This window comes from Nilaparvata lugens, chromosome 13, assembly GCF_014356525.2.
Source record: "Nilaparvata lugens isolate BPH chromosome 13, ASM1435652v1, whole genome shotgun sequence".
Classification (NCBI taxonomy): domain Eukaryota; kingdom Metazoa; phylum Arthropoda; class Insecta; order Hemiptera; family Delphacidae; genus Nilaparvata; species Nilaparvata lugens.
Window position 1 is genome coordinate 22404738 of NC_052516.1, and position 27263 is coordinate 22432000.

The window sequence follows — 27263 nt, forward strand, 5'->3', positions numbered from 1 at the left end:
GGAGAGGGAGGATGAGCTTTTCAGAAGTCCAGAAAAGCAAGAATCCACAGGATAATGTCTGAGGATGCAATAGAGCAACCAAGTAGTTTGTGGGTGGAGAGACCAAACCTCACAACTGTTTAAAAAGAAGGGTGTTCATTCAGGCAAAACTTCTTGGGAGAGGTCAGGCTTTTGAGCCTGCAAAGTATCTGAGGGGAAAAACAAAGATATCAGAGTTGGGTGAAGTTCCAGCCACAAATGTGGGTCAAGAGGCTGAGTCAAGTGTAGCCAGTCGCTAGGCGCCCTACAGGCAATTTGGCGACCCCTCCCTCAGTGGAAGGACCTACAAAAAAAAAAACCAAAAGTGGAATTCACATAGGTCACAAGGACCGATCATTCTGAAGAGACTGTCTAGCATATAATAATAAATTGTGAGAGACTAGTGTCAAGGAGAAGGGCTCTGTTTGGCTGCAAGTAACCAGGTGATAAATAGGACGTTAGTATGGGAAAAACTCCTGGATCTTGTAAGGAACATGGGTATTGATTTGCTCAACTAAGGAACTTGTGGCACACAGCTCCGGTTGATATGTGAGGTTCTTTAGATCCTTGAATCTTTCCCTTCAAACATAACATAACCTACCACCATCATGTAAATGCACTTCCTTCTAGTAAATGTGCACATGTTTTTCCTGAAATGTGAGAGGGATAGCGATGCCATCGTGCACAGGCCATAAACTGTATGGATGACATGCTGGAATATGGGCTGGCATTGTGCATCATAGACTCACCATATGTCATTACTAACAATGACTTTTCCTGGAGCAGGAGTATCTTCTTTACATGAGTGGAATAGTTTTCGTCAAGAACTATTTCATCCCTAACTTGAAATAATATAAACAATCTGTCAACAATATCAAAAATACTTTAATTGAGTATTTTATAGGGTTACTTGAATGTTTAAGGTAATTATTTTAGAAAATTACTTGTAAACTTTTTATAGTTTTTATATAAACACAACTATAGTGAGGTCCACGTTATAATTGCAGTGTTTGATTAGCAATGGTATTGCTATCCTTGTCTATCATTCAACAAAGCAGTTAGTGCTATCTCTTTCTCGCTTTGCTGTTGCCAGATCATCTTTTAACAATGTAGAATCAATAATTAATGAATTAACAAAATATTTCATCTCAATCATGTAAATTCATTGTGAAATTATTAAAAAATGTAATTTATTGCTTGATAAAATAAAGTTGATTATTTTCAATGAGAATGAACAGTTAATAAACCTAAATCTGCTACCCTCTATAGAAGGCATTGACAAGACAGATGTTTGACAACGGTTTTCTCCTCTGCCATTATAATTTGGACCACACTATAGACATGCCTCCTCATTGGAGATAGCAATATACCTTGCAGACTAAAGTCTGTGAGGCATTACTTTTAACATGAAACCTATTTCTCCTTCCCACAGTTTGTAGCATAGACACAGACGGAAATCCTGCGCACAATTGGATGTACCATGTCATTTTGCTTCAGGTTCTTGTGATGAACACATCTCCATAACATACACACATATGACTTTGGAACATTGCCAGTGGAGGGGTGTGGGCGCGACACGTTACAAAGCTCTCTCACACAGACACAAAAGAAAGAGAATGCTGCTAGGTAGTGAGAGAAATTAGTTGAGGATAGAGCATCAAACCCCTCCATCATCGAGAAGGAGCCGTGTTAAAAGTAATTTCTCACGAACTTTAGTTTCAAAGCTGTTCCATAAAGAGAGCTTCCTCTGATTCCTCTCTGTGGAACTATAGTTAGGTCCACGTTATAATGGCAGTGGATAAAGTTAGAAGAATACCGATTCCGATTCTCTGCTTCAATTAATTATATTTCTACACTGTAAAAAACATAATTGGCATCGTTGTGGACCTATAAAAGGATAGTACCACCGGCTTTGTCGAATTATAGACAAGGATAGCAAAACCAAAGTTGATCAAATACTGTCATTAAAACATGGACCTCACTATACAGAGAAAATGTGATCCAGTCTGTCGTCTCTGTGAAATGAGAAAAGTCCCAGTTTGTCGTCATTGCACTTTGACTTTTCTATATACTCAAGGTGGCGCATTCTAGCGGAAATCTTCCACAAACGAGTCTTGGGTGCATTATTTCAAATTGTCTAATATCACAACTTATCAAAAGATTCTACAAAATGTCAAATTGAACAATCTTAATGAAAACGTAATTGAAAATCAGTTTTAGAGATTAGATAGGCCTATTCTACTGTCACCTCACGACCACATATATGAAAATAAAATTCCTTAATCGAATTAAAATAGGCACATTTCTTAAGAATATTGTAGATAAATCATCTTAAGTAAATTTGAATACTATTTAGAGAAAAAAATCAGATCTTCTTCATTCCTCACAATATAGCATATAGCTTTTCCTTTATTATATTTACACTTTTCACAGTCACGATGTGAGAATCCAGCACTGATTCAAAATTCAATGGAGCCTGCAAATTATTCTAGGATCACACATTACGGTATTTTTATAGCATGGCTAAAAAATTTTCTCATAGCATGGCAGCTTAACATGAGTTTCCACTGCAATTCTCTTAACCTTCCGGTAGTCGCGCCCTAATCGATCACATGAGTAGTCGCGTGTTGCATTTTTTACATCAAATTTTACAAGCGTATCTACTCTTTTTATTATCAAAACATATTAATTAGTTGTATTTCCATCTTCTTGGATTATTTTACACCTATGAACATTAGGATGATTACCATTTCATTGCCCAATAAGGTACATCAAGCAAAGCCATCAATTCTGTTATTGGTCCGTTTACAGTCCCCGTAGTCTTTCCCTATCTTATGCACAGTGCGACTAAATGGCACCTAAAGACTGAACCATTGCTCGACTGATACTGCAACTCAGTGAAGTGATGGGGGAAAGTTTTGGAATGCATAGGTGACTCATTCACTGATACCACCCCATTCAATAGTTTTGTGCAGAAAAAATGACACTGTTGTACTTTTTACAACAGCGCGACTGCCGGAAGGTTAAAAGTTTCTTAGATCCGATTTTCAGACTTGTATTACCTACCTTTAGTATTACATTAGGCGGTTGAGGCCATGGAGCATTAGTTCTTATTGCGTTTATTACACGAGGTTCGCCGAATACCCATTCTGGCGTCTAAATGTCCAATTCCCAAGCGACGACAACGATTCTATCCGTTAGAGCGGGTGTAGACATCAAAGGTACAATTGTAGTGACGGCTGCAGCCGCTAGAGACTGAGCGGCTAAAATAGTATAGTAATCGCTTATAAATTATTGGATCTTCAAGTTCACTGGTGCGGCTGGAACGATGATCATTGCAGTGGTCATTGTCACTGATGCGATTATTATAGGGTCCATTCGTTCAGTTGAAATCTGACTGTTGTCAAGTGAAGAAATGATGATGAGATTAAAGAAACAGCTATTGAGTTATTTGAAGATGAAGACATTTTGGAAATGTCGTGTACCACAAATTCAACACACATATAGTTTACCTTTCCCTTTAAAACCTAATTGAACAGAACCTTTTAGACAAATTGAAAATCGTAGATTTGAGGCAATCCCTTGAAGACAATGCACAACAGACGCTCCACGATTATCGTTCAAGCCGCACCAATAAGAAAGTACCTTCATAGTTACCCCTATAGGCCTATCGATGTTCCAGTTTGCTCTCCAAACCGCTACTAATGTGCCAATGGTTGCTCTCTCGTAACCCAATGTATGTGACTAAAATACAGGATTTGTAACCTCAATTTATTTGCAATAACATAAACAATCATTCAACAATTTTATAATGTTGTTTAGAAAATGCACCACTCAATACAGTTAACTACAGTCAACTGATGATTGACCGAACAAAGTCGGTGAGCAATTTTGTAAAAGTTCGACTGGTCACTTGATTTTGAACGGGTGTGGTGAAATTCGATTTTGAATTTTTTTGTTGGTTCAACCGACTATTATACTGTTTGATTTTCTGGTGAAATTGGCGCTTAGATTTGAGTGTTAACTGTGGTTAAATAGACGTACGTGTAATCGGGAGTGAATAATAATAAATCAAAAATAACTCACTTTAAAGCTCAATATGATAGTGAAATCAGTTATTCCTGTACTGAACTTGAGTCATGCCGCTTCCATACTCTTGCCAAGTGCTTACAATTACGACGAGCGTGGCAGTATGGATGGCAGCAACTATAGCCCACTCGCCTTCACTCCACTCATACAGCGAGCCCCTCTGCCAGAGACTTTGCAAGCGAGTTGACGAGAGTGTGGCGCTGGCATTACAAGGACAACCTTGGTTCAAAACTGTTTAGTACAATTAAGCATCAAATTCAAGGAAACTAATCTATAATGAGAAGATTTAGATATTTTACAAAGTTTTTATTGTAAATAACCGTTATAAATCTAAGCGCAGTCAGGATTACACCCTTGAGGGGTACAACATCTGAAAAAAAATAAAAAAAATCTGTTAAAAACATAACTTATAAACATGTGTGGTTTAGAAAAGAAGAAAAATCATTCAACAATATTCAGTCTGTATTGTTTATGAACGAATCTAATAAGTTGAACAAATCAGAACGATTGCAGTAGCTGGTAGCAATTATGAGATTCATGTTTCAAAGAGAACACCTGATTGACATTATTTGTTTACTATCTTTGCCTATCATTAGTCAAAGCACATAGCTGTCAATTTCCAAATGCGCGTCTTTTCCAAATTGTTTGTAGGCTCTGTAGAAATATAATTGAACTATCATAATATTCAATCCCAAATATGTAAATTTATGATAAAAAAATAATAAAAAATGCTCATTATATTAGCCAGTTTCCTGGTTAATAGATTTTTTAAATTGCGGATGATGCCCACAAGAGCCTTTTGCTTGTGCGTAGGTAATGAAAAGTGATTTGGTCAATTGATGAGATAATCATTCTCGCCATCGACGGGATTCGAACCCACGAACCAGGCGGTGCTAGCAGACCGGAGTTTGTAACGCTCCTTATTACTAGACCGGCAAATGAGATAGAATTAATCATTCACAAGAATCAGCTATTAATATTATATCAGATATACTGAGATAGCTTGAATCACATCTATAATAGGAGGTTTAAAAGGAAACATGGCAAGTGGCAAAGATGAAAAGAGCTTGGGTAAAATAAACGGCATTAGATTGATGAAGAAAATAACAAGTTAGGTCAGTTTCTAACATTCCTAGTAGGACATACTAGTGTCCCTGCGTGCAGGCTGTTCTACAGAAGACTGTTCACCTGTTATTCGAAAATGTTCGGTAAAACAATATGTTAGTGGCTGATCTTACTTGTACACCAAATTCCAATTCTTATCATACTATATTTATAGAAAAGTTACTAAAAACAAAATTTAGTACGGGAAAGATAAGGATATGATATTTGAAACAATCACATTATGAACTACCAAACTGATTGGAAATTTTGTATCAAAATTCTGAATCAACCGTGGTTTTAAGCCCATTCTTTTTATTAAATTAATCCTCGAGTTCTCGTTACCCAGCACGGGTTACATCTCTACTCGTACCAATATATAGATTCCCACATATCAGTGACAGTGGAAATATAATTCACACGAGTTCTCATGGAACGTTTCCCATTTATCCCGACTGAGCGGGTATGAATAATCCCATTACAACTTGAGGGAATTGTATAATCAATGTTGACTGTCAGTGCTGTGTGGGCATCCAGCTTAAAAAATATATTATTTTCCTTGATATTTAAATTAGAAAATTTCGAATAAGATGGAAGAAACATATTCATAGAATGGCAACCAATGGAATCCTTCTGAAAGCTCTCCATTAGAGACTAGCGGGCAAGAGAGCTGTTGGGTGACCAAGGAAAATGTGGTCTCAAAATTAAATGAGGAAATGATTTTTCAGTTTTAAAAGGCTATATTAAAGACCGAACAGGCAGGCCTATACCGTGGAAGTCAGATAAAGATATTTCCGAAATATTTTTCCTTAATATTTTCTTGGTACTGTAGATTCTTTGAAATTATTGAACAAGGGAGAAATAGATTGGTGACTCACAATCCTGATGCGGCGGCCCATAGCGGTGGCGGGGAGGTTGGATGTGAACTTGGCGCGCACTGCCCCGGAGCAGCCATGCGGCCGTGTTACCTTGCCCCAGATAGCGCGTACTTTCGTCTTCTTGCCGGGCTTGCCGGGAACTGGCGTCCTGTTCTTCGCCTATAACAGAAAGCAACAAAACATCAACATAGGGACAAACACGACAAATGTAATATAAAATCAAATATTAAATAGACAAATTTAGTAAATAAAATAAGAGCTGGGAATACGCACAACTCAGTACTCAATTAGTGAATCAAATTAGAGAAGGTTAAACTAATCAATAATCTTGATAAAACAGAATCTCACCCAATTACAAATCAAATATACGGTTACTATGGTGAAGTCCACTTTATAATGGCAGCGAAGAAAGATAGAAGAACAGCGTTTCCGATTCTCTGCCATGCTAGTGTCTTCTATAGAACTGTTTATACTTGGTAAAAGTAGGAAATAAATTTTCATAATTGAGATAAAATACATTTCAATTAATTATATTTCTACATTGTCGAAAAACGATCTAGCAACGTTGCGGACCTAGGGAAGGTTAGCGCTATTTGCTTTGTAGAAACCTCACTATAGATTTTTGTCGAATGAAATTGTTGCGATACATTCAAGTAATTTCAATAAACATGCATCTAGTTAATTAAACGAAAGCATATTATTATTCAGGCGATTACAATAATTAAATTGCCTTCTTGAACACACTTAGTGGGCCCAATTGAAGCAAAAGCATACATTTTTTATTTTACGGATGATGGCCAATAAAAAAAAAAATGATCTAAAAAGTGTTTCAAAGTGATATTAACTCCTAAAATTGTATGCTGTTATCTTTGTGTAAATTCAGTTGATATTGTCGTCACCTCCAATGTCTTGTTTTACGCAAACTAATAAGTAGGGTGGACACCTACTCTGAGTAGCAGGTCAATTCCCTATGATTTCATATGTGCCAAGATAGATATTGGATAGATATTATGCATATTATCTTAGTGAGGGCTTAGCCTGTCATTTCATTATCAATCAATAATGATCATGTGCTGACAACATTGATAAGACGAATAAATAATATTATAAGACAAAAAGGCAACTCTCATGACAGCTTTCACTGTTGAACCTTTAAAGCAATCGTAATCTTTATTCATATTCAGTGTTATTAACCCTAAAGAGACACACTGGGGTGTTTCACACCCCGGGGATTACTTTTCCCGTTCTACAGTTGACAATATCAAACAGATGGGAATTTTTGCCCAGTCTAAATTAGGTTTGAAGCATTGTCAACTGCTCTCCACCACTTCCAGTCAGTAATAGCATTCTACAAGGTCACCAGCTCATCTTGTTTTTCGTTTGGGGTGTCTAACACCCCTGAGTGTCTTTAACGTAGGACTTTTATCAAATACTTTTTTACAAAGATTTACTTGTATTGACCACTACAAATGTGGTATGGGATGATGGATCAGATTGGAATAAATGCTATGATTCTCTTCAACTAGAGGGTCAAAACAATAAAATGAAGAGACGTGAGTTTTTGATGAAGTTGTCATTGGCAATGATCAAGCTATTCCTTCATCCAGATTAGGAGATCCAACACTCACGAGGAACATACGTACTTTTCAAATTAGTATAAATATTGATAAGCAGTGCTTTACTTTTGATTTCTGTATGCACTTGGAACGAAAATTATTGAGAAATGATGAAGTATGGGCTGAGTACCTTTTTTCTCTATATTTTTCATAGAAACATGCAAAATTAAATTGGGGTGTTCAACACCCCAGTGTGTCTGTGTTAGCATAAAGTAAGTTTGTCTCTGAAGGGTTAATATGCGAGTTGAGTTGATTGGAGAAAATGAGTAATATTTTAAATGTGGATCTTCTTCTTCTCTAAGTACCGTCTCCATTTCGGAGGTTGGCAATCATCATGGCGATTTTTACCTTGTTCACAGCCGCTCTAAATAGGTCATTGGTTGTGCAATTAAACGCTTCCCTCAGGTTTCTCAACCAAGACATTCTCCTGCGTCCCACCGAGCGCTTACCAACTATTTTACCTTGGATTATGAGGTGCAGAATCATGTATTTGGGTCCTCTCATAATGTGTCCAAGGTAAGTCAACTTTCGTATTTTAATGTCACGCACAATATCTAGTTGCTTACCCATTCTTCTGAGAACTTCTACGTTCGTGACTCTTTATCTGTCCATGATATACGGAGTATCCGCCGGTAGCTCCACATTTCAAATGCTTGAAGTCTGGTCTCACATTCCCTATTTAGTGTCCATGCTTCCAACCCATACAAGAGAACAGGGAACACATAGCACCTCAAGAGACGGGTCCTAACCTCAATAGACAAGTCACGAGCCGACAGAAATGTGGATAAAAACCTCAAATCCTTAAATTTGTATATTTCCTATTAGAAACATTTGATAGGGAAGCTAGCCAGAAGATAAGTGTGATCGCATATCAAGAGCTAACCTGAAATCCGAGCGCAAATGTCATTCCGTGGTAATTTTTGGGTAAAAACCGTGAAAGATGTCTCAATTTCTTCGTTTGGGGTAGCATAAGGATTGTGATGATGATAAATCGAAATCACAAGCAAACACCTCGGAACCAAGATGGACGCCAAAATTTTTAGAATTTTGCTAAATATCCCTTGTATTTCAATAACCGTTCAAGATATTCAACAGTTTTTTGAACGAAATTATTTCTAAAGTCTTCCTCCACAAATTTTTTTTCTATAAAATTTTCCTCTAAAACCCATATTTTATTAGTTATGACCTTCAAAAGCCCAAAAAACTTTTTTACTATCTTTTTAATTTCTTCCCATTATAACTTTTTTTGAGCAAGGAATACAGATAAATTTCAAATCTATGAAATTTAGATTTTTTTCTTCAGCTTTAAAACAATATCTTCATGTGCTGTACGTCAACAAATGTGTTCTCCAGCGCCCTCCAAAGAAAACTGCATGATTTCTGGTGGGTTTTTCCCTACGTGTGAGGTACCAAGCTAGAACTATAAAACCGATTTTTCAAACTACTTGATAGAGACTTGCAAATGGCTTCAATCTCTTAGTTACAACTAGCCGAATAAGAATAACCTATTGTTGATGGAAACAACAAAAATATTCGACCTCATAAAAAAAATCAAGATGACGGTCATTATTGACAGAAATTTTATATCGCTTGCTTTTCAGTTATTTTGAGAGATATCAGATTGGTTTAACCACCAAATTGTTTAGAATTAACCAATCTATAATTATAATATTCGATAGAATCGACTCATTTGGACTACTTTTTTCGTGATAAACTTTAAACATACATTTTTCGGGGACAATATTTCACTTTCCACCCTGTATATGTATTTGCAGTAGACATACACTAGTATTGTAGAATATTTCCAAGGCTTCAAAATGACATCCGATTGAAGGCTGTAAGTCCATATTTTACGGCTGGAGCGTCATCAGAAAAAGAGTAAAAAGTACTGTTTGCAGTGGAAAACACACTTTTTCGACTTGATTTCATCTCATCATCACAATCCTTATTATGCTACACCTAACGAATAAATTGAGACATCTTTCACGGCTGTTACCCAAAAATGATCACAGAGTGCCTTATTCATGACATTTGCGCTCAAACTAATGCCATTGGCAATCTTATCAAATAATCGCAGATCGCTCCCTGTGTGGCCCTTGATCAACCTACAGAACTTGTTACAAAAGTGAAATACTTGGAAATTGGACTGACCTTGTAGACAAAGACACACTTCTTGCCGACGTAGTACCAGCTGGATGGTTTGTCTTCGCAGCCTTGCACCTTGAGCAGGGCTGTGTTTTCGTGCTGATTCCTCAGACCTCGCTTGTATCCGGTGAACACGGCCTTGGCATAGAGACGGCCATGCCTCTTCTTGATCATGTGCTTGACCTTGGGCGTCGCTGGTGCGGGCGCCTTCTTCTTATCACCCGATGCAGCTTTGGGTGCCTTTTCGGCGGCCCCCTCCTTGGGGCCCTTCTTGGCGGGCGCTGCTGCCTTCTTCTCCTTCACCGGTTTGGCTGCCGCCGCTGGTTTCGGCGATTTTGATTCTGTATCGGCCATTGTGTTTCTGGAAGACATATAACAAATTGATCAAACTACCAATGCCAAAGTTGCTATCAAAAATATTGAAATTAACACAATTTTATACGATAACCGTACACTGTATTTCGAGTAATAAATATTAACATTTAAAAAGAGAAACCTAACATCCCTTACCTACCCTTTAACCTTTAAAACATTTTCAAACTGATTATTTTAGGTACTAAACCAATGTGTAATTTAATACAATCTATTCTTTCAATATCGATACACCAGTTACGAGTAAGGGTATAAGTGTACACCAGATACGGAACTGTACCATTTTATTGTTATTTTAGTTGGTATAGGCCAAATCCGTAAATTAAGCTCATGAAAAATTGGAAGTAAGTTACTAACACATCAAGTTTGATCTACAGGAACAAAAAACTGTATGAAATTCATAGTTTTGAAAAATAAATTTAATAACACGTTCCTAAACAATAATGAGAATTTTTTAAACTACGAGATAGGCTACTAGATTTCCTCTATTAAAAATCTTGGTTACCGTAAATATTCTTGATTCAAACATTACAAATTATAAAAATAAGGAAATTATTCAGACTTAGCTATTAATTTCTAAAAAGCTGATTAAACATTGAAAATTCAATAAAAAATTGAGCAAAGCTAAGGATTAAGAATAGCCTAGATCATTAATCAAGTAACATAGCCTATTTTTTAAAATATTAAAGTTGATATTTTGTGTAATTGAATAATAATTTAATTAGGATTAAATAAAATAGCCAAAAACAACAAAAATTTGAAGTTTCCACAGAAAATCTAAATTTTTGTTGTAACATAGCACAAACATAACCTAAATGATAATTATGATTGTTGAAATAATTATATTGATCAAAAGATTTTTACAATGAAAACCAATATTATTAACGAGAAAGTATTAGATAAGTTGAGAATAATAATACCGAATGTTGATAATGAATTAAATAGATATGAACAAATTGAGATTTGAAGCGACGTATACAACCCACATGTAATACTATATCCACAAACATCGGATTGTGTATTTATTTAGTTGCACAGGTAGTTATTGTAATGAAAAGGAAAAATTTGATATATTTTATGAATTTAAGTATCGAAATTTGTAATTACTAAAATATTTAGATAAAATTGATTGAAATTTGAGTAAAAACGTACCTGACAACCACCAACTACACGGAGGAAAGAAAATCCGACGGATGTTGTAAAAACTTGATTGTGAAGTCGTCGTCGCTGTACATCAAACTGGCATTGTCAAAATTATAATTTGCAGGACAATAAAATAATAATTTGTTATGATATTTTCTCTAGCAATATATTATTTGAAATATATTTATTGTGAATTTCATTCAATCTAGAATAAATTTTCTTTACAATATTATTGATGAATTCCACCAATCGACTATCAGGAAAATATCGACATCGTATCACCTATCGAACAGTGAAACATCGATCATTGGAGAATGGAGACATCGAGCATTGATTTACAATTATTTTACATTTAATTCGATACTTTCGATTATTTTATTTTGACAATATGTCACTTACAATGTTGTGTTGTTTTAAAAATTGTTTTGAAGGAACTCTTTTCAGCGCTACTAGTGTTAGAAGAGAGCCAATCAATCCTATAATTTTAGATACAAGTAATGTAGGTGAGTGCTTGTCAGAACTAAATAAAAATTCATTGAATTCCAAAACTAACCTATATTCAGTCACACCACCTTTTTAAATTGACATGTTTTTATATAATTTTATTTATTTTAAGCTCTTTTAGCACTCTTTATAATATATACAACTCTTGTTGTAACAATGTTTCAGGTCATGAAGTAGTAATCATCAAAAATGGTCTACGAATTTGTGGATCAGGAGGTGCTCTTTGTACAGCCCCACTTGTGCAAAGCAAATCTTACTTTGAAGTCAAACTACAACAAACAGGTAGCTAAATTTTCAAACATTAAATTTTTCTTGATAAAATTTTGGATAAGTTATATTTATGTTACTTGTTACTTGAAGCTTTAATTTTATTAAATCAATCTTTGACCAGTCTTATGATGAATGGATTCCGTCCATAATAAAACTATTAAATTTGATTTCAAACACAACATTCAACAAGATAGTACTAGAAGATGTGACGATAAAAATAACCCAGAGACACTGGTCATATATCACCAATAGGCTACCATAAGACTGCACACTAACAAGTTTCTCATGTAACAATTGAAACCACTCAACTAGTGTTTACGGACGTTTTATGGTAGTCTATTGTAAATTTTCAGGGCTTGAATGGAGTATATGCCAGTGGCGGCTCGTGTTAATGTTGCACAACCCCCTTCATTTTGATGATAATAAATGAATTATTTTTTAGGAGTAAATAAAGTGACTGAATTTATAAGTGAGCTCTATTATCTCAATTACTGATATTAGCTTCATAATTTCATCATAATCCTATAATAAAAGCAGCAAACTGTAGAACGTGAACACAGTTAACGCTAAATCAGACGCTGTGGTAGAACTGAATATTGAATATAGCATTGGAGGTTGCAATCCTCCTGCAACCAAACTCATGTACGCGCACTATTACTATGTATATTATTAGTGTGATATGTTTTTCTACTCGAGCCCATAAGACCAATGTGGTGGCAATTTTTCTGCAACCATCCGCTTGAGGCGCTAGCAGTCCATACCACACTAGATGTGAAATTATCCAGTACCAGATTATTGTACCTTATACCTTCTTCTTCATCCATTACCCACTCTTGTGGGATCGATGGCGTCATTTCACAATAAAAGTCAAAAACAACAAAACACTAATTTATCAAGATGGCAGCGATCAAGATAAAGCACACTTAGTTAACATCTAAGGCCTTGCCCTTTAACTTACTGGCAAGTTAGCCAGATAGTATTTGAGACAGGTCATCGTTTAAAAATTCCTGTACATCATAATAAGCCCTGGTTCTCAAAAAACCGGTCACAACCTTCTCGAACTTGCTCGTATCCAACTGCTTCACTCCTGCAGGTAGCCTGTTGAAGTAGCGGAGAGCTGCACTCCTGTAGCATACCCGCGATCTCTGGAGGCGCACCCTGGGTAGGTCAAACAGCACTCGATGCCTGGTGTTATGGTGATGTACATCAGTCCGAGTCAACATATTTTGTTGATTCTTCTTGATATACATGAAGCAGAGAAGAAGGAAGTGGCTGACTACTGTTAGGATACCCAGCCTAACAAAAATGGACTTGCAATGTGCATGAAGTTCACTTGCAGCCCGTTTTTGCAGCTCAAGTATGTCCACAACCTTGGCTGAATGACCCCACATGAGTAGACCATAGGAGATTTATGGCAGTGGAAAAGTGCATGATACACCATAACCAGATATGCCTCTGTCACCTGTCCTCTCAGCTTGAGCAACAGAAAACAGATTCGGGACAATCTCCTAGTCACCTGTTGAATGTGGCTTGCCCAGCTGAGTTTCGAATCCAATACAAAGCTCAGCAGCTTCACAGGTTCCTGATCTTGAGGCAGACTTCGCGACAAGCTGCAGATGATGTTTTGCATCTTGCTCTCCTTCGATTGGGAGCGATTGACCTGGAACCATGAAGTTAAATACCACAGATGACATCTCCAACACCCGCTGAAGGTCAATGCCAGATGACAGCAATGATGTATCATCAGCGAAGAGAAGAGTTGAGCCATTGTCGTCCAGGTCATTTATCATTATGATAAACAGGATTGGCCCCAGTATTGAACCCTGAGGCACCCCAAAACTCACAGTGAGTGGACAGGAAGCAGCTCCTCCCAATGACACCACCTGTGTTCTCCCAGTCAGATATGACTCCAAGATGTTCAGAGCAGAGTCCACAACACCATAATAACGAAGCTTTTTGATAAGTATATGGTGGTCAACACAGTCAAAAGCTCTGCTCAAGTCACACAAGGTCAGTGCAAGGGACTCACCATCCTCGAACACTGAACCAATTCGCTCAGCCACTCGATTTACTGCATCAACAGTTGACCTCTCTCTGGGAAAACCGTACTGCATACTTGAGAAAAGGTTATTTATCTCAAAGAACTTCTCAAGTTGAGGCTTGATGACTGCTTCAACCACCTTTTCAAAGATTGGAGTTATGGTTATTGGCCTGAAGCTGTTCAAGCTCTGGTGATCACCCTTCTTGTACACAGGAATGGTTCTTGAGGTCTTCAGAAAGTCAGGAAAGATGGCGGATCTCAGGCAGTTATTAACTGTTGCAGTAAGAGGCTCTGCAATAGCATCCACCACCTCACGTAGCATGAAAACGGACATTCCATACACGTCAGGGCTCCGGGATGGCTTGAAAGAGCGGACAATCTTAATCAGGGCAGGCGGAGTGATGAGGCGGAAGAAAGACAGACGAGCATGCACTGGTGGAACTCGTGCAGCCAGCAGCTCAACTGGATCACCATCAACTGTAGGCAGATCTCGCACAATGCTGTTTACCGACTCGATGAAAAAGACTCGATGTAGAATTCAGCAGGACTTGCAAAATCAAGCTGTCTCCTTGGCAAGGACCGATGTGAGTTTATGACCTCCCATGCCGCCTTACAGCGACTTGGTGCATTGTCAATCCTTGCTGCCGTTGCCAACTTTCTAGCCTATGACTTCTCATACGGCTCTGTCTCTTCTGTGGTTGCTGAGAGCGATACGGTTTCAGTTTTTCAGGAAAAAAGAATTTAAATCTCTCCTGAAAATAGTTGAAAAAAGTCTCAAACAAGCTGGATTCACCAGGGTTCTGAAGTACTACATCCCAGGGGGTGCTGGCCATATCATCTCCAAAAAGAATCAGTGTAGTCTCATTTACAGGCCTCGATCTGAAAGTATAGTTTATATGCCATGTAGATGTTTCATCACTCACAATGGATTAGCCAGTCTCTGATGAATGTGAAAGTCTGCTATCTGCTCTCCCATGAGTATATAATCTTTTGATGGGGCTACATTATAATATTATGACAGCCTCAATAGCATGATGTAATAATTTATCATCATGATAAAATAACATCATAATAAATATCATGTTCAATTGTTTTGATATTTTCGAAACAAAACAAGTAGGTCCAATAAAAAATGGACTGTCCTGAATTATTTTTGAGTCGTAATATGCAATCTCCATTTGTCCAGGAAACATGAAATATAGAATAATTATATTTATCATTTTGTAAAAAATTACATTGTTTATCTTTATCAGAGTTGAAAATTCTCAGCTGCCAATTATGCCATGGTTTCACTTGGAGAATGCTTTGTTTGGATGGACTTTTATTGCTGTGTAAAGATAGAATCAGAAATTGAATAAATATTTGTTTTAATCATTAAGTTAAACTCTTACCCCCTCACCACACATCCGACGCGTGCCAATTAAGGTACCAGCTATTTTCCAGTTATTGAAGATTATATTGTAAAAACAGCAACCCCCAGTATTTTCAATCACCAGCCGCCACTGTTATATGCTATACCAATGCAACTCTCTGGAGTATGTTAAGATAATATAATATTATTTTTTATTCAATACAGTAAGTTACACTTTACAATGTAAAGTTGAATAACGTCAGGTCTTAATAAGAAACAATAATCATCACTTATGGCTAGTTGATATCAGTGCGCCTCCTGGTATTGTACTGATGCAATTGGCCTTTCTCCCAAAACCTGTAGAGTTTCCCCTTCAGCTGCAGCGATGAGCTTTAATATGAAATATGAATGTGTTCGAAGCAAATATAGACAGCAACTTCAAAATTCAAATATGGTACCGAGTTTTATTATTTTTTGGTTGTTTGCTCCACATATAAATAATTAATGCCAACATTTTTTTGAGGGCGTGCTATTAATTATTTCTTCAGTACATTAAGTAGTAATTACACAATGCTTATAAGACTTTTGATCGCTCTTGAATTGATTTATTTAGTAAGCTATCATGTCTACCATATGTAATATAGCCTAATTGACATCCTCAGGGAGAGAGTAAAACAAAACTGACATAAATTATTGCACATTCAGTATATTTCTGTTAAATTAAAGGGGTGTCAAACTAGCGATCAAAGGATGTAACATAACTCAATTTATTTCAATTATAAAACATGTTTAATTAAATTACTTATTAATTATTCTGTGATATGCTTTATGTTGTCTATCATTCTATATCCTTGTGATAGAAGCTACAATGATCGGATTACAGTGTTTTGGGGTTTCGGACTGTCGATCGACCAGAGGCTGCTACATCAACAAATTTATTTTAGTACAATATAAACGCTTTCGTGTCCTGTGGTTTCTGATGAATTTCTAGTTCATTTTCTCGTGATTTAAGCTACATTTGTCGGATAACAGGGGTTTGGGGTGTCAGAATATCGACCAGATACTACAACATAATCCAACTTATTCTAGAAAAAGTAATATTTTCAAATAAACTTACTACTATATTCTACTGTATTGATTTCCGCTGAGGGTGGTGCCCACATGTGCTCTAAACTTGTATGTAGGCGGATAATAATAGTTTGGGGAGGTGTTTCATCTGCTTGCCTGGAGCCGCTGGCCGTCACTCAACGCACAATAATGAAAACTATCCTGAAAAAAGAATCCATTTGCTGATATTCTCGGACTTCCCTGTGCTCAATCTAAGACAGTTATTCATAAAAACAATTCTCACATATATAAGGAAAAATAAAATAAACCTATTTGCTAATATACAACATAACTATCAAACACGACTCAGGAACAACCATGGATATTCAACACCTAGATTAATGCATGGAATAATAATTTCTCTGGATGTTGGACGACACATCCAGAGGAGTTTATTCATAAATTCATACATTACATATTTTTTTCATATATTTTCAATAATATAACAATATTCAGTGTTTACAAAAATGATACCTCACTATATAATATATGTGTCGAGGTTATCATCAAATTAATACTAATTTATGCTACAACAGATAATACAAAAATTCCAAAAATCTAAAACTATATATCTATTACCCTAAGCATCACCTAGTACAAAGATACTAAACCGAGGTACTATTTTCTACATATAAATTACCTTATTTAAAAAGAATACTGCTTAAATCTAAATCCTACTTACTATTAGTTCCTCACTACTTTGTATCCCAATACTGAATAACCAATGTCTAATTTTTCTTTTGAACCTATTGAAATTTTCCTCTCCTTTGATTTCTAATGGTATTCTATTAGATATTGTAGGCCCTAAATATCCTAGTGATCTTTGCCCAAACGCTGTATTCATTCTTGGTACTTCTTGATTGTAACGTTCTCTTATTCTAGTATTATGGCTATGATTTATGATATGGTTCCTATTTTGATGTTTTTTCATATACCCTAATAACAACAATATATACAATTGCCTAACGCTGAGTACTCTATTTTCTATAAATAATTCTACAGTTGAAAACTGGATTTCCCTGTTTCCCATTATTTTCAAAATGCGTTTTTGAGTTTTAAATAATGGATCTATAAAACTGAAGTTAGCTGCACCCCAAACTAACAGACCGTACCTTAAAAGAGATTCAACTAATGTTAAGTATACAGTTTTTAACATTTCTTTGTCTATGATACGCCTTAATTGATAGAATTTGTATATAAGCTTCCTTATTTTGGCAGTTGTATATGTTATGTGTTTGTTCCATTTCAATGAATCATCTACTATTATTCCTAAATACTTTATATTGTCAGAGCGTTCTATTAGTGGGCAATTACAATTATTGTTACAATTTCTATCACAATTATGGAGCTTCATTGTTGTCATGTGTGGTTTTGTGCTATTTGTTAAAGAAAAAGCTAAAAATTTTGTTTTTTCTGAATTCAATGACAATAAGTTATTTCTTAACCAACTAGTGATTTTTGTGAGTTCTATCTCTGCTGTTTGGAACACTTCTTCCCAGTTTTTTCCTTGAAAAAGGAGTGCTGTATCGTCAGCAAAGGCTATAACTCTACCTTGAATTTGAATGGAGCACAACTCATTTGCAAAGATCGAATACAAAATTGGTCCTAAAACTGTTCCTTGAGGTATTCCAAACTTCATGGAACCCTCTGCACTCATATGGTTCTCAACCTTTGTTTTTTGCTGTCGATTGCTGAGGTAGGATCTGAACCATTCAAGTGGCACTCCTCTTATACCTATTGCCTCAAGCTTTTTTATTAATAAGTCATGGGAAACAGAGTCGAAGGCCTTTGCTAAATCTAAAAATACTGCTATACATTTATTCTTTTCCTCTAAATTGCTAGTTACAAATTATGATAATTCTAGTACAGCTAATTCTGTACTTATACCTTTGCGGAAGCCAAATTGGTTAGGAGAAAGAATATTATTAATTTCTAAAAAGCTTATTAATCTTGATTTAACTAGTTTTTCTAAAATTTTTGATACATTGCTAATCAGTGAAATAGGTCTATAATTACTAATAATTAGTTTATCGCCTGCTTTATGTATAGGTCTGACACAGATTTGCTTCATTGCTCTTGGAAAAGTACCATATAACAAGCTCAGATTAAAAATTTGAGTTAAAGGCTTAGAAATTAAATCTTTTATTCCTTTCAAGGTCCTGTTATCTAATCCATCTAGGCCTGGTGCACTATTGATGTGTAAAGAATCAATTGTGTTTATTATTTCCTTTTCATCTATGGGGAAAAGAAACATATTACTCTGTACATGCAATTCTGGTACATTATCTGCTATAATTTCGTTAATATTTTTATTCAGACTCTCAGATATTTTGTTAGCCATACTCTCTCCAATATTAACAAAGAAATTATTTACATGACTCAATAGTTCTCTAGGATTATCTTTCAGTGTGACTATGTCACCATTAATTTTCAAAGCATTCAGTTGTATATCCTTTTTCTGATCTGAATCTGTAGCATCCTTGATTATTTTCCACGTCTTCCTTACATCATTGTTTGCTTCATTTAGTTGCATCTTGAAATAATTTTCTTTTGTAGTTTGGATGAGTGACGTCAGTGTATTTCTGTATCTTCGATAGTAGTTAGCGAGTTCTCCGTTCTCTGGGTCCAGCTTCCTTCTTCTATTTAGAGAATCCCTTGTTCTTATAGATGAGATAAGTCCTCGTGTTATCCATGGTTTTATGCTCTTGATCCTCTTCTTTTGTCTGTAATGATGTGTATTGCTCTCCATATGTTTTTGTAGAATTTCTAGGAACTTTTCGTAAGCTGAGTCTGTGTTATTTGACTCAAAAACCTCCGTCCATTGTTCCACTCGCAGTCCTCTCCTCAAGCCGTTCAAGTTGACAGATTTACAGTTAGTTGAGAGTTGACAGTTAGTTGAGCTCTGTTCATCCCCATTTGTTCTGTCTAACTGATGTTCTTCCAGTCCAAGAATTGTAATGAAGTGGTCTGTGATACTCGAGTGATACACGATTGGATGGATTTTACTTTTACAGTTGGTCAACATATGATCCAAACAAGAAGACGTTCCCGCTGTTACTCTGGTAGCCTTTTTAATGCAGTTCTTCAAACCGTGTTCACTCAATAAGTCGTAATAATCATCAAGTTGATAATGCTGATGTGGCTGTAGCGTATTAATGTTGAAGTCTCCTGCGCAAATAATAAGTTGACCTCTCAGTCTACCAAGCACTGTTTCAAAGTCCTCTAAAAACTCTGTTATGCTGGCGTAGGAAGGTGATCTGTACACTGCTAATATACTATATCTCTCCTTTGATGTTTGAAGTCGTAGATGAAGAACGTTGGCCTGTCTGATATTTAGTTCTACCGATTGTACATTGAGATTTTCCTTTGCATATACAATTACTCCATCATTAATCTCTTTTGATCCAGCATTCTGTTAGTATTATTATATCGAAATCATGGGACATATCCTGTAGTTGAATCATCAGGTCATCGAAGTTCTTCCTAATACTTCTGATATTGAGAGAAAATACAGTTATATTAGAGTGTTGAAGAGCAACGTGGAGTTGTTGTTTATCCTCAATCACACTGTCCTCTATCACTCAATAGAACTCAAATAACCATACTACCTAGCTCAAATTATCTATAGGAATTTGCCGGACGTCATCAGGGAGGCTGAGGATTGCAGCGACGTGGTGTATAAAAGTAGGTTGGTCGGGTGGCTTTTTGGCATAGACTGGATTGGGGAACTGCTCCATTCACCATACATCTAGTATAACTTACCAGCTCAATTTAATTAAAATATAACTTTTTCGCTTCATTGCTGGTCCTAGGTTCCCTTGCTCTCCCACTTGTAAATTTGTAATCAACTTTGCTCTGCTATTGACAACGTATTTTTTTGAATAAACTATAAGCAGCAGTTACATTTATTTATATAGGTTGTATAAAACATAAAGTTAATAGTTCATAGCACAGATAAAGATACATGTTACTCTATTTTGATGCAAGAACTCTCCCCCATTCACAGACGTACAGTCTTCTTGGGGGAATTCCATGCCATCTATTACTAGCATTAATGTAATGATGTATCATTTTCTATTTCAATTGATGTATTTTATTTATAATTGAATTTATGAAATTTTACATTTTTTTGTAATACAATGTGGAAAATAAATTGATTTGATTTATTTGATGTGTTCTTGAAATGTGTGAATTCAGGACTACTTTCTTTAATTCATAAAATAGAATTATAGTACAATTTGAAATTAATAGAAAAATAGTTTTGTAAAATTTGTACTATTAGTAAACATTAGAAACTTATTTTTGTAACCTGAAGATGGTGTGATCACTGGAAACTAGTAGTTATATTGTGTATTCTTATTCCATTATTGTATTAATTTTAAAGAGTACTATAATTCTATTTTATAAATTATTAGATGTAGTTTCTGATAATCTTATCTTTGATTAAAGCAAAATGTGTCGGATTAGAGCGGTTTGGGGTGTCCGATTAGCGACCAGAGGGAGAGGCTGCAACATAAACCAACTAATTCTAGTAGAAATAACAATTTGAAATGAACATTTTGGTTCATGTGGTTTCTGATATTTCTATCATTTATATTTACGTTTTTTGTTTCTGAAGATTTTATTGTTGAATTTCTTGTTATTGAAGCAAAATGTTTTGGATTCCAGGAGTTTGAAACGTCAGATTATGAGACCGGAGGCTGCAATACAAATCAACGTATTCTAGTAGAAGTAACATTTTCAATGAACAATTTGGTTTATCAGATTTCTGATGATTCTATCGTTTAATTTTCTCGTGATTAAAGCTAGATGTGTCGGATTACAGGGGTTTGGGGTATCGGATTAGCGACCAGAGGATGTGACATCAACTCAGCGCCTGGCGGTGGTGACAGTGAGTCGTGGGTGTTGTGCCATGATGGCAGCATAAGACACAATGCTGCCGAACTAACACGATTAACTGAAACGCCCGCCGAGGGAGATGTGTTGGTGAGCATAATATTAATAATGAATGTTCAATTATTATTCTTTGTTGAAGTTCTGACACTGTGTTACTTGTAAATATTTGAAAAAAAACACTTACTTTTGTTGGCCTGATGAAGCTCCTCTTCAGGAGTGAAATGCATTCCTCAATACTCCAACAAAAGTAAGTGTTTTTTCAAATATTTACAAGTAACACAGTGTCAGAACTTCAACAAAGTTATTATATAGTGTTTCGTCATGGAACGCAACTTCAATTATTATTCATTTCATTTTAGTGTCATGCTGTCATTATTTCAATATTCATACACCAAGTATATTGAAGTTATAAACGAATATAGTTGAAACAAATGACTGCTGGATAAGCCAAGTTTATATTTCTTTTGAGTAACTGTATACAACTAACTTATAACTTTTAGGGCCATTTGCACAGTGACAGTTTAAACTAAATTTCATTTTAAACTGGATTAAATCCGTATCAATTCTAGTTTGTTATAATGTGTTTAATTTTGATTTTAAACCAACTGATTAAATTGAGTTTAAGCTTTGACTGTGCAAACGGCCACTACCTCCGTAAACAAGCCGTAGTGCATTCGTGTGACGTCAGCACAGGTAGGGCTCCTACACCAATAAAAATTTGTTGATTTCAGCTGATCTATATCAGCTAGTGTTTTTATTGGTGTAGGAGCTCTACCTGTGCTGACGTCACACGAATGCATTATGGCTATGTTTACGGAGGTAGTGAAACGGCCCTAACTGTTGGTCGTATGGTTAACTATCTCACTTTTACAATAGTACGTTACTCACTTGTTTAATTGAGTACGCTCATCTTCAGAGTACCTTGTACTTTTTATAGTAAATTTTAATTGTTTCAGAAGCCTTTGATAGCCTTCATACTGTTGGAAATAAGAATAATATATTTTGAATGCACTTCTCTCACTCTCAATCCCTGCTTTCCAATATATTTTTATTAAACTAAAAGTGAACACGATTGGTACTTGTAGTAGTGTTCACATTGGCAGACTGCCAGTGTGTGAACACTCCCATTAAGGTGAATGGTATTCTCTCTCTTCTCAGTAAAGCAGAATTTAGAATTTCAATGGAAAGCAGGGCTTGAGAGAAAGAAGTGCTTTCGAAACATATTGAACTTATTTCCAACAGTCTGAAAGTTTTTGTTAGACTTTCTTATGCTTCCTTAAACAGTCTTGGGTGTTACATTATAATCTTATTTCTAAGATTAACAACACTGTGGAAAATTGAGTCTAATTTGACTCTACTCTACAGTTAGATACTTGGTTATACTCACATCCTCCTCTTGTTAGCCTCTCTCCAGTGTGCCGTTGCAGCGTAGGGTGAACCTCAGACCATTTCTTGTATGATTCCCCATCCATTGCCATTCTCTTCATTTCAGGAACAGTCTTCCCTCTTCTCCGTTCTATCTCCTCAATCCGATCCTCATACCTTTGATGTCCCACTGTTCTTTTTCCTTATAAATAAATAAAATAAATAAATGTTTATTTCCCAAAAAACTAAAACTATAACATCAATTACACAAAATATTAAATAAATTACAATATTACATACAATAGTTAGTTACAAAAAATTCTTATAATGTATCCTCTACTTGTTTAGTTTTTTCTGTGTGGAAATTGACCTACTCCACTATGGCGTACCATGTTCTAGAGTAAGTTTTGTTAGTTTTACTTTCACATTTATAGTTATACTCCAAATATATTTTCCATTTATAGTTTTACATTAGAAGTTATCAATTCCAATTATAAAAAACAAAAGACTTGTTTCAATTTGAATCATAATGTAATGTTCTACATTACAGGGTGTAACCTATGACCATATCGAGCTTAACTTTTCCCTGAATGGAAAACCTCTGGAAAAGCCTGTCTCGGGGATTCGAGGGACTGTTTTCCCAGCTCTGTTTGGTGAGTTCAATTCGGTAATCTATTTCAACATAATTTTTCATTTCTATTTGTGCTCAGCAAGATCTTCTCTAGTCTTCTATTGTAAAAAATAAAATAATATCGAGTGACGTGGCTGGCTCTGGTCTGGTGTCATGTCTTCTATGGTGAGACTTGAGTTAAGAAGCCAGAGCCTGATTAACATCAGTTTGCTATCCTATAGTGAGGTTCACGTTATAAAGGCAGTGTTTGATTAGCAATGGTATTGCTATCATTGTCTATCATTCAACAAAGCGGATAGCGCTATCTCTTTCTCTCTCTACTCTGTTGCCAGATCGTCTTTTAACAATGTAAAATTAATAATCACTTAACAAAATATTTCATCTTGGTTATGGAAATTAATTATGAAATTATTGAAAAATATAATTTCTTGCTAAATAATATATAATTATTTCAAACGAAAATGAACCGTTAATATTACATCAATAGACCTGTATAAGCTACCGTCTATAAAAGGTATTGACAAGACAAAGGATCGGCAACGTTTCTCTCCTTTCTTTCTCCACTGCCATTAAAACGTGGACTCTACTATAGTTTGTCATTGGATAAATCAGGTAGCTCTATCCTCTTCTAACTCCGCACCCTTGAAACATTGTTTTACACCATGAAGAATTATAATAAACTAGCAAGATATTCAATCTCAATTATAAAAATGCCTAATTATGAAAATATGCGAGAGTTCATATACAAATCTACTTTCTGGTTAACCCTCGTATATTTCATTGATGAAGATAATACATTTGAGAGAATGGATCATTATTAACAACAATCAACAATTAATGTTGGAAGTTTTTTTAGTGAAATTTTACAATATCTTTGTTTTCTTATTATGGAGAGATTTCACAACATCACCATCAATTCTACTAATTTTATTAATTAATGTTAGATCAGGTATACCGGGAAAGTTTGAATCACAGATGTGTACTACAGAAGGCGGTGGAAATGCAAAGGTGGCAAAAATGTGTTCTTATCATTTCCACTGATTTTATAAAGTTAATCTTGCTATAGATATTTTCTGGCACATGATAGGTATTTCTGATTTTGTTCAGTCCACTTTATGCTTTTCATTTCAATAACAGAGTTCATCTTACTTAGTTGTTTTGTTTATCTAATTTTCTTATTTTTCCAGTTGACGACGGAGCTATATTGGACCTTATTGTTGACAACTTCATCCATCCTCCTCCCAGCGGATTTGAACGGATTATGCTGGAACAATCTCTGCTTTAACGTGCATTCAAAATAAGGCATGTTTCCTCATATAACGTTCGTTACGCCATTTCAACATTATTTTATTGTTACGTTATCTCCTAAGTGATTTTGTCTTCATGTACTCATGTTGTCTTGGGTGTTTTCATGTACAAGATATTTTATTTTAAAAGTACGCTATTTAGAAGGTATATTATAGTTATCTTCAAAATTATTTTAACTTCAAAAGCTATCTTACCGACATAATAGTATTTTCAAAATACGATATTAGATGTTGAAATGATTTAGCAATACTTTATAGCTTTTATCTGGTTTATTTGTATATGTTATAATGAATTTATGTTATGAAGGTATTGCTGTAGATATTCATATTTTATGAGACGATAATAATAATAATATTATTTTAATATTATTATTATTATTATATTATTATTATTATTATGAGACGATAAGAAATTATCACAATTTTATAAAAATTGAGGAATAGTTTTGGGTGCTAGAATATTATCAATCTCTAGTAAATTTGAGATTCCTCTAGTACCGTACCTCCAAAGTTTGAGAGATATTACTTTTTTACACGGCTCTCTCTCGAAGACAGCATGCTCCCTACTTTTGTGTCAGCATCCAATTGTGCGCAGCATGCTTACTCCTCTCCACTACTCTGTCCTTGCTACAAACTGTGGAAGGGGAAATCTGTTTCCACTTTTCATGTCAAAAGTAATATCTCTCGGTTTTAGGAACCTCCAGTAAATAACCTCAAGTGAACTCTTTATTATCTCTCTCTATCTCTATCTCTTGAGATAGTGATTGATTGATTGATTGATTAATTGCCTTTATTAGGATGGAGTTATGACGAGAGAGAGAGAGAGAGAGAGAGAGAGAAAAATAGACACAGACAGAGATTGAGAGAGATAAACAGTATATTATATATCAAGTTGATATCACAGAATTTTTTATTTTGTATAATTTAGTGTAATGTATTGTGGTAATATCCAAGAACTATTTCAAATTTCTACCAGTTATGATTTCAATATTGCGGTACTGTCAAAGAACTTTTGTATATTATTTCATATCAAATATTTTTATAACAAATAATGTTGAATAAGCGTAACTCTCTATTGAGGGAAACTTCAAAACCTGTGGTATAATGCCAAACTAACTTCTTAAGCGTAATACTTACAACAATAAGTCCAAAACATAATCAATAACTTGCAAATTGTACTAGTCCTAATGTTACATTCAGATGGAGACATTTATCGCGCTAAAGCATTATCATAGAGTGATCTAGGGTCTAGCTAGACTTGTGTGTAGAACGAGGTCATTAAAACTGGTCCAAATCTAATATGAACCTAGATGAATTGAATGTAGGGTGAATTTTAATCACCAAATGATAACACAATTTGTTATCTGGTTTAGATTACTCCAAGAAGACTAGAGCCATACCAGTCTAAACACTTTGGAACCAAATTTTCTGTCTAAATACTTGATCAGTGTATTCTTATTCAATGCAATACTAGAGCTAGATCAGTCTAGACTTTTCTATCAATGTCGTAAGTTAGTTATCTAGATCACTCTACAGTTTAACGCAATGAATGTATCCATCTTGGTGTCTCACTATTTATTTTTCAAAAATATTTTTTCTAAATATCACTGGATTAACTGAGATGCTAAGCATCAATTCATAATATTCATCAGTTTTTGTTATAGAAATAGCAAACATATGTGTCTACAATAATAATTATTTTAACTACTTAATTGTTTATCATTATGTTGAATTTTATCTGTCCGTAGGTATGCACAAGTAGATTATGGTTATTAATTCGTTATTTGTAGAATATCATTAAAACATTATTTATAAGTGTATAACATGATTGGGGAAAAAATTAATCATGCATTTATTAATTTATTTTAATTTACAAAAATGTATATGATATGATAATTTTATGATGCCATACAAAAATTGTTAGGAATTCAAATTTATGTAAATAATTCACGTACAATTTTATGTTAACCAGGTATTCTCGAACTAGAGTAGCGGGTACTATTAATATGAAAAAATTTACTCTGAAATGCCTTCTTATAATATGTATCAACTCTCTATATTTTTATCGAATTTCACCATTCATTTTCTGAAGTTATCAAGCATGATATTATTGAAAATACAGATTTATAGTGTAAAGAGACAATAGTGTTTTAGAATTTTACTCCATTTAGTCTCAATTTCCATAAGTTACTTAAGAATATTATTTATTCAAATTTTGTTCCTTTGTTGCCTGTACAACAAATAAATGAAAATGTAAATGTTCCACTTATTGTGTAAATGTTTTGTATGTATTTGATACAGTTTTATCTTTATTTCTTTTATTTCGGTCATGTTCTTCAATTTACGTACCTGGGTTAGTTATTATGTAGTTGGTTCTACTTATTATAAAGCATCCCTTGACTAATACTCATTATTTATATTTTTATTTG

The 27263-nt window shown here is 34.9% G+C and overlaps 2 protein-coding genes across 3 annotated transcripts; one reads left to right on the forward strand and one right to left on the reverse strand.

Moving 5' to 3' along the window:
* Positions 1–4398: 4398 nt before the first annotated feature.
* Positions 4399–11639, reverse strand: LOC111051980 (60S ribosomal protein L35a). Of its 2 annotated transcripts, none has more exons than XM_022338573.2 (4): positions 11372–11639; positions 9854–10208; positions 6087–6245; positions 4399–4477 (listed from the first exon to the last, which is right to left on the reverse strand). In XM_022338573.2, the coding sequence occupies exons 2-4, from the start codon at positions 10199–10201 to the stop codon at positions 4454–4456; spliced, it is 531 nt and encodes a 176-aa protein (XP_022194265.2). In that variant the 5' UTR covers positions 10202–10208; positions 11372–11639; the 3' UTR covers positions 4399–4453. The 2 variants fall into 2 exon arrangements, with proteins under 2 accessions (XP_022194265.2, XP_039296025.1); XM_039440091.1 differs by having other exon boundaries at positions 11140–11383.
* Positions 11640–11683: 44 nt separating this feature from the next.
* LOC111051981 (SPRY domain-containing protein 7) lies at positions 11684–27152 on the forward strand. The gene is made up of 5 exons (XM_022338574.2): positions 11684–11865; positions 12032–12148; positions 21461–21621; positions 23447–23549; positions 24715–27152. The coding sequence occupies exons 1-5, from the start codon at positions 11751–11753 to the stop codon at positions 24810–24812; spliced, it is 594 nt and encodes a 197-aa protein (XP_022194266.1). The 5' UTR covers positions 11684–11750; the 3' UTR covers positions 24813–27152.
* The last annotated feature ends 111 nt before the right edge of the window (positions 27153–27263 follow it).

Excerpts from the sequence above, each read along its gene's own strand:
- LOC111051980 (XM_022338573.2), bottom strand. The coding sequence starts at position 10,201 with ATGGCCGATACAGAATCAAAATCGCCGAAACCAGCGGCGGCAGCCAAA. Across the intron at positions 6,246-9,853 it reads AGTGTGTCTTTGTCTACAAG|GCGAAGAACAGGACGCCAGT; the intron begins GTCAGTCCAATT and ends TTTCTGTTATAG. Across the intron at positions 4,478-6,086 it reads TGGGCCGCCGCATCAGGATT|ATGTTGTACCCCTCAAGGGT; the intron begins GTGAGTCACCAA and ends ATTTTTTTTCAG.
- LOC111051981 (XM_022338574.2), top strand. The coding sequence starts at position 11,751 with ATGTCACTTACAATGTTGTGTTGTTTTAAAAATTGTTTTGAAGGAACT. Across the intron at positions 21,622-23,446 it reads CCGCCGAGGGAGATGTGTTG|GGTGTAACCTATGACCATAT; the intron begins GTGAGCATAATA and ends TCTACATTACAG. Across the intron at positions 23,550-24,714 it reads TGTTTTCCCAGCTCTGTTTG|TTGACGACGGAGCTATATTG; the intron begins GTGAGTTCAATT and ends TTATTTTTCCAG.